General features: G+C 51.0%; 1 protein-coding gene across 1 annotated transcript in view; it reads left to right on the forward strand.

The window, feature by feature from the left end:
* VIPAS39 (VPS33B interacting protein, apical-basolateral polarity regulator, spe-39 homolog) overlaps positions 1-3,574 on the forward strand; it is a gene marked incomplete at its 5' end in the record, with an annotated part of 13,251 nt that extends 9,677 nt beyond the window's left edge. Inside the window, 7 exons of the mRNA XM_009708629.1 lie at positions 206-340; positions 888-929; positions 1,333-1,422; positions 1,792-1,878; positions 2,410-2,499; positions 2,806-2,910; positions 3,184-3,574. Coding sequence (XP_009706931.1) covers positions 206-340; positions 888-929; positions 1,333-1,422; positions 1,792-1,878; positions 2,410-2,499; positions 2,806-2,910; positions 3,184-3,204 — 570 coding nt within the window. The remainder of the gene's footprint in view (positions 1-205; positions 341-887; positions 930-1,332; positions 1,423-1,791; positions 1,879-2,409; positions 2,500-2,805; positions 2,911-3,183) is intronic.
* Between the last annotated feature and the right edge of the window lie 4,567 nt (positions 3,575-8,141).

An 8,141-nucleotide genomic window follows, 5' to 3' on the forward strand; every position in this document is an offset into this window, starting at 1 on the left:
GCCTGTCCTGGCTAGTGTAGTTTAACTGCTATCCAAGCTGCTGTGCCGGGCACATGTGGGAAATACCAGACCTGAGACTTCATGGCATGTTAAGATTGTGCTTGTGCATTGCTATCACAACACTGTCCTCAGGTCTCTACCCCACAGCTAGGTCAGGCAATTGCCCTAGCTTATGTTCATCCTCTCTGTCTTCCTATTTCCACAGGCCAATGATCGGCACTTGGAGACGGTTGGGCAGTCAGAGATATTTCGAAAATATCCTCGCAAAGCTTCAATTCTCAACATGCCACTAGTGACCACCCTCTTCTATTCCTGTTTCTACCACTACACAGAGGCTGAGGTGAGGATGATGTGGGAGAAGAGAAGGGTTATATCTCATCCCTGTAGCCCTCAATATGTGGGGTTGTTAAGCTGGGGCATGTTAAGGGAAGAAGGGGAGGGAGGTCGTATTTCATCCCTCAGAGAGACCTAAAGGAACCCAGCTCCCCTTGTCAGTCTGGGACCAGTTTGGAGTTTTCTTTTGTGCTCTAAGATGGGACATTCAGCCTGTTAGGGAGTTGACTCCTGTAAACCACTGTCTCTTACTTCTGGCTCCAGGGAGCCAGAATTGGCCCTTAATCCCGTGAGGCTCAGGTGTGCGATACTGGTCTTGGAAGTGCTGGAGGTGCACCAGTTGAGGATGTAGGGGAAACCAAACCAGAGAGCTAATGGGGTGGGACAGTTGCTGTCTTCTGCCAGCTGTTCCCTCCCGTGGCACTGCCATGAGCAAAATCCAGTAAAAACTTGGGGACATTCACCCTGTGTGACGCAAATGCCTTACAACAGTGTCTGAACCTCTCTCACGGTCTGCCCTGCTGAGTTTGCACTGACCTGTCTGCTCTCTGTAGGGAACATTCAGCAGCCCGACCAACCTGAAGAAAACATTTAAGGTACGTGAGTCTCCTGCTGTTGTGGCAACACTAGCTGAAAATGTGGATAGCCAAACTGTATTTAGCAAGAGGGCTGGGCAGGAGGAGTTTGAGGGGCTTAGCACTGAGATGGAGGTGGGCACGGCATCCTCCTTGAGCAGGGCCGTTCTGGAGGCTGAGAAAGGCAAGTGGAAGCCATGTGGAGGCTTTCAGTGGGTGCACCCTGGCTGCAGAAGCACTTGCAAATCCGTACCTCCTGCCCTGCTCTCTGCAGTGCTGGTCCTGGCCTCAGGCAGCATCCCACCTCCTTGCCTGGCTGTTGGTGTGGGTCCTGACAGGGCTGGGAGCAGATGCCATTCCTGTCCAACCCACACAGTCCTCCTGAGCTGTGCTCGTGCTCTGACTGCAGCTTTCTGCCTTGCAGATTCCTGACAAGCAGTATGTGCTAACTGCCCTGGCTGCCCGTGCCAAGCTTCGAGCCTGGGATGATGTGGATGCCCTCTTCACCACCAAGGTGAGCTGCGGAAAGCCTTGCCGGGGTCTCAGTTCCAAGTGCTAATATCTACTACTGATAGCTGGCTTGTTCTGGAGTTACCAGACAGACTGGTTTTATTTCAGCAGGGCCCAGCACCTCTGCTGCAGGGTGTTGCAATACATTCATCCTCTCCCTACCTAAGCTGGGCCTGGCTTGGCTGCAGCAACAAGGTCAGGGAAGGGGGCTGCTTTTGTGCTCTGTTACCAAAGGGTTCCCAGCCAACCTGTGCCCAGCCACTGCATGAGGGGCTCTGCCAGTGGTGCATGTGGTGGCACTGGGGAAAAAATTTTTCTTGTGGCTGGAGGGATTGCCCTTTAGGATTGTCATAGGGTTTGGCTCTCATTTCAGAACTGGCTGGGCTACACCAAGAAGAAGGCACCTATTGGCTTCCACCGGGTGGTGGAGATCTTGCAGAGGAACAATGCTCCTGTGCAGGTGAGCAAGGAACAACTGCTTCTGTCCTCCTGCTCTTTATTGGGATTTGGTGTGTAAATAATTCCCCAAGTGAGCTGCTTCCCAGCTGGGAGTGAGAGAACAGCTTGCCGAGCTGCTGGCTCTGCTAGGTTGGTGCAGCACTCAGCTGAGCGACCCATGCATCAGAAAAAGTGGTAGTGAGGGCTGGGACGGACTGCAAGAGGGACGGCAGCCCTAGTGTTGTCTGGGAGCTCTCTCCCCACAGTGCATTGCCACCTTTGTTTGCTACCTTAACTTTTGTTACGCTTAATCTGGTTGGCAATGGTTAACCCGATCCATAGGAATGAGGTAGCCTGGGACTCTGAGCTTTGTGAGCAAAACTTTATTGCCTCTGGGGTCCTGAGCCATGTTGTCCTCGTCACTTGTTGCCTTAGGAAGCAAGGGGCCAAGTCTGTGTGACCAGCGACCGTGAAAGGTTTTGTGACTGGGGTGAGAGAACGAGGCAGGAGGTACCTGCAGAAGGAAGCTGAGACACTCTTCCTTCCCTTGCAGGTGCTGCAGGAGTATGTGCGCCTGGTGGAGGATGTGGAGACACGGTTGAACCTTGCCACCAAATACAAGTGCCATGATGTTGTCATTGAGGTATGTCTCTGCTGTGTGTGTGAAGAGATGAGACAAGAGCCTGCTTTTTCTCCCTAGCTTTCCCATGCTCTGCCATGTGCAACTGCTGTCATGTGCCTGGTGGGGTTTTTCTGTCCCTGTGGCCTGGGAGCAGTGATATGGTTCCCAGCAGAAGCCAAGTGAGCCAGGAGAGTGGCTCTTAGCGTTTGTGCTGTGGTGGGAAACTGAGGGGGGATTGGAGAGTTGCCTTGCTCATCTGCAGGGTACCACCTAACTGAGGAAGTGTCCTCTTCACTCAGCTGGGTGCTGGTTTTGCTGTTTATCTAGACGTACAGGGATCTAAAGGATCGCATCCAGCTGACAGCATATAAATGCAAGGTGGAACGAGGCTCTGCAGAAGAAGAGAAGATAAACAGCATTCTCAACAACATGGTAAGAAACGCCTACTTTTTTTTCCAGAGACTCTCATCAGAAATGGCCATAGATTAGGTGTAAGGTCATGGCTGTCCTACATACTTTTTACCCCTGCTGGGAAGCTAAGCTTATGTTTGGAGTTGCATTCACTGGAGGAATGAAGGGTGAAACTGATAGAAACAGCACCCTCTGGCCATAGTTGTCCTTGTCAGGGATTGGGACTCGCTAACTTGGCCCCTGAGGGATCTGTGTTCAGCACTGATGTTAGTCATGTCTCATTCTCTCTTTCAGCAAATCCGATGGAAGAACTGAGCACCTGTGAAGCAGCCTGCTTGGCCGTTGCCTTGCCAGTGAAAGAGGAAACTGCAAAACACAGTCCAGTGCCAACAGAGCAACTCTGGTACTACTAACTTCATGATCAACGTTCGTCAGTGACAGTGGGTGCCCGTGGCTTGTGGGACAGTGGCATTCAGGCTGGTTGAAGGCAGCTACTCCAATGTAGCCAGCGAAACCATGGTACTGATCCACCAGGGTTGATTCTTTTTGGAATCTGATTCTCTTTGACTTGACTGTAAGCCAGGCATCGCTTTTGTTTACAGAGGGAAGTTGCTGGGCACAGCAAGGTTACATTTCCGCTGGGTGGTGCCTGGGCTTATTCTCACAAGAGGAACAGGTCAGTCACACTTGTGGGTCTCTCCACCAGACGGTGCTGACCAGTCCCTGTAACACTCAAGCTGGTCTGGGCATCACCAGTGATGGCTGACGCTGGAGCAAAGCCTACTGGGCTATGTTCTCTCCGCATCAGAGTGCGTTGGAGGAAAGGACCAGCTGCACCTTAAAGCTCTTTTTTGTTTTGTTTTGTTGGTTTATTCTGGCTTACCCTAGGAAGTGGTGTTGTATGAACTCCTGCAGAGAGCCAGGACAGTAGCCTCTGCCAGTATCCTTGTGCTGGCATTCTGCAGCTCTTGGAAGATCCCTTTATCAGGGAAGAACAGGCACCTAGTGTGGAGCTGGTCAGAGCCCTGCTGGGTTGGATGGAGAGCAAGGAGGGACCCCTCTCAGTTGGCACAAACCTGCTGGCCCTAGCAGCTCTTTTCTGTGTTATGCCAGGAAGGATTGAATTGCACTTTCTCAGAAACACAACTCCTCAGGCGACTGCTGGCTTCATCCTTCCAGACCTCACTTCAATTCCTTAAATAAAGCTGTCTCTTTCTCCTTGGGCTGTTTATTTCCTTCCCACACTGAGCACTTTGTCACTCTGTGTGCTAATCCTGAGCAATTTATCACACCTACGAAGTGAGTATGCAGGGTGTTTTCTCATGTCCTGAAAAGCACAGTGCGTGTCACCATGGAGTAGCTTTGCTTGCAGCAGTACTTTATTTCACACCTTCAGTGCCATCAGCAGAGATGAATGGATTTTAAGGTTGTAGGACAGTTTGCTGCCACAGGGGTGGTCATGCAAAGGTGAAGGTTATATGTGGCAATGTACCAGTCTGAGGGCAGGTTTGGGTTCCAGCCTCCCTCCCTTTTTTCTGTTGATGTTTGATTTTTATTCTCACAGAATCGTTTAGGTTGGAAGGGACCTCTTGATCATATATTCCAATCCTGCTAAAGCAGGGTCACCTGGGACAGGCAGACCAGGACTGTGTCTATGTGGGTTTTCAGTATCTTCATAGCTGGACATGACTCAGCTTCTCTGGGCAACCTGTTCCTGAATTTGATCACCCTCACAGTAAAAAGGTGTTTTCTTGTCTTCAGATGGACTCATATTTCAGTTTGTGCCCACTATCTCTTCTTGTCACAGGGCACCACTGAAAAAAGTCTGGGTCCCTCTTCATTCCCTCTCATCAGATACTTCCACACATTGCTAAGATCCCCCCTGAGCCTTTTCCATATTGAACAGTCCTAGCTCTCAGCCTCTGCTCATATGAGAGATGCTCCAGTCCGTTAGTCATCTTAGTGGCCCTTTGCTGGACTCTCCAGCATGGCTATGTCTCTTTTGTGCTGAGGAGCCCAGAACTGGACACGGCACTCTGGATTTAGAGAGGAAGGATCACCTTAACCTGCTGGCAACATGCATCCTGAGGCAAACCAGGGTGCTGCCGGCTAGGGTAAGGTTTGCTGCCAGGCTATCCCATATGCCCCAGGCCAGGACATTTCTTGGTTGTAGGAGCTGGAATGGTGTCACTGGTTGGGATTGATGGAGGGGAGCAACGGGAGAAGCTGAACGTACCCTTGGAGGAACCTGATGAAGCCATAAAATAAACCTTTATGCCTGTCTTCTCCAAGCATGGGTCCTGGATGCCCCTCTTGTGGTATGACCAACGATACAGATGTGTAAGGAGATGTCTAAGTCCAGCAGCAGGGGAGCTGTGATCTGGCTATGCCTACGGATCCCCAACCTCGGTGTGGAGTTTGCAGCATGCAGTGCTTCTGACCTGTGGGTATTGGCACTGCGAATGTACCAAGCAAAGCAAGACCACTTGTAACAGAAAATGCTGATGTGCCACAGGGGATGGGGTTAGTGATTCAGTTCTTCATCATGCCCCAAAACTAGAAGCTGGATACCAGCTTTGTGAGCACCTTCCAGAGCACCAGGATACCATGGCTGGTGTGAGTGTCTGACGTATTGTGCATGGTGCATCAGGGAACATTTGTCTATAAGGCAGCATTTGGGAGCCCCAAGTGTTATTCCTCGGTTACTCTGAGGCCGCAGCTCACAGGCTGCCCATGACTACTCTGTGTGGGCAGGAAGAAGAGGATTTCCAGTGAAATGTGTCCTGTGGCTGGGGAGGGTGGGGTTTATGTAAGTAGGAAACTTAAAATTACTGTAGAAGTGGTAGTTTTGCTGCATTTTTTTTTAGCAACGTGGCACACACTGCCCAGCTGATGCAGATGATTTTGGGACAGCCTCAGTGGGACACAGGTTTCCTGTTTAACACCTGTCCTAGGCCCTGTATGCTCTTGGCATGTATTTGCTTTTAGGCAGCACAGTCCAGCTGATGAAGTAGATCGTGGACAGAATTTGCATGAACATAGCAAAATGCCTATTTTTTTTTTTTTTGCTTCCTTTGGAAATTCAACCCATCTGCCTCCACTGGAGAGACCAACCTTATTCTGGTTGAGAGCACCTTTTCCCCATGAACACATGTGGGCAGGAGCTGGCATAGAGACATGTTCAACCCGTGCCTTAGTTTTTTCATGCTAACCTAGCTGCTAGCTCTCAGGGTGGCACAGCTGTACCCAGCAGAAAAAAACAGAGACTGCTGCAGTGAAGGTGATCCTCCCCCATGACTGATTTCTGCTTTCTTCTGTGCTCCAGGGGTTGTTGCGGTGGCTCTGGAAAAGCCCACTCTCCCAGCTTCCCCGGGTGAAAGTGTGCAATTCTCTGGTAGCCTGGCGCTTGCTGTGGCAGCAGTGCCCAGGCTGGGCTGGCTGGGTGTCCCCAGGGGCCTGGGCTCGCTGCCTGCGCAGGTAGGTCTGGTTGATGCCTGTCACAACACTGGGGGACATGAACCAGGACAGAACCTGAGCAGGTGGAAACCTGGGGACCTTGTTCAGCCCACCCTTGTTTGTTGCACCAACTATGGTGCCATGGGCACCAGTGGGCTGCGAGTGGTGAACAGTGCAAGACAGTATTCCACTCGCTTGCAATGGGGCATGGGGTCATTTTTTTCCCTGATGAGCTTGGCTGAAGGTGTTTCAGCCCAATTGGTGCCTCTCATCCTGTGGGAGTCATGCCTGAGTTGAATCAGCTGCGGAGAGCCTTAGGGAATGGGACAGCTTTTGCCTCTCTCCATCTCCAGCGCAGGTTTGTGATACAGTGAAGCATGCTCCAAGTTCCATCAGGGCACACAAGTAATTCAGATGGCTCGGCAGAGTTCTGTGCTGGCCAAGAGCACTGCATGTTTGCCTCACATCAGGCTAAATGGTGTACCAAGCTGTCCTCTGCTGAAGCAGGCAGGTCTGAGAGGCACTGCTCCAGCCACCTCTAAACCCCCAGCACTTTTGCTGGCTGAAACACCATCTCCTTAGCAAAGGAGGAAATCAGCTGCTCTGGTTTTCAGCGCTTTTAGGGCTAGTCATAGTCACTCTGTTGTTGTGATGATTGCCTTATACCCCCGAAAGCATCCCTGCAGCTCTCTTCAAGCAGGTCCTGGGCAAGGGTTCCTACACCTGGATGCTGCTGAGCTGGCTGTGCCGTGACACCTGGACTTATTATGCAAATATGTGCAGGGAGAAGGAGCTGAGAGACTGCTCATCTGGGGAGTGCACGAGGTACAATATTAGCTTAGGAAAGCTGAGGGCAAATAAAAAAATAGCTTTGAACTGGAAAACTGAACCACTTGCTGAAGATTTTAATTTCTCATTGCTTCTAGCCCAGGAGCAGCTCTAATGAAGTCTGTCCCAAGCGCTATGCCAGCAGCTTGCAAGTGGCTGGGCTTTAAAGTCCAGCTGGGACTTGTGTAATAGAGAAATGTAGTGTCAAAGAAAGCATGGGTTCAGATGTCCACTGATGCATCTTGTTCTCGGTGGCTGCATTGCATGTGGAGACCAGCCACTTTTCTAGGTCCTGTGTCAGCAAGGAGAAACCCTGGGAAGTGCTGGGGTCTTACACTGCCTCTCCAATGTCATTTGCCAAGAGCCTGGTCAGAGACTCCAGGCTGTTAAATATTCACCCAACAGAGAAAACACCTCTCCAAACGAGTGGTAGCGCTGAAATGGAGACATCCCTCTCCTTGTTCCATGGCTGCAGGGTCAGTTGTAGCAGACAAGCTTCTTGCTAGGCTCTGAACACCCAGCCAGGAGAGATCATACTGCAGCATTACAGCAACTGTTGGCATACAAACTGTCAACTGCCCGGTAAACTCTTATATAAAACAAGACAAGTAGAGAGAACGGTCCTCCCAGGAGATGCTTGGAACAATAAAATCCTCTTTCTAATCATCTCAGGGCAGAGAGGAAGTAGGGATTATTAAATGGCTTTTTATAGATCTTGAAAACTAGCCAGATCCCAAGGCTCAGCTGTTTCAGCTAAAGGCTTTAAATCAGCCTGCATGAACTAGGGCCAGGCAGCTGAGCTCTCTACATGTTTATTCCTGGCAGAGAGGCTCCCTGCTCCGTGTCACTCTGCTGCTGCCCTTAGCCATGTAGGAACGGTGATGGGCAGCAGCCAGAGTCCCTCCATGCCACTTTGGGCAGGCAGCCAGCGGTCCCAGCCTGGGAGCGGTGGTTTGGGTTTCACCTGC

Source organism: Cariama cristata, unplaced genomic scaffold, assembly GCF_000690535.1.
Source record: "Cariama cristata isolate BGI_N322 unplaced genomic scaffold, ASM69053v1 scaffold41050, whole genome shotgun sequence".
In the NCBI taxonomy this organism is placed as follows: Eukaryota; Metazoa; Chordata; class Aves; order Cariamiformes; family Cariamidae; genus Cariama; species Cariama cristata.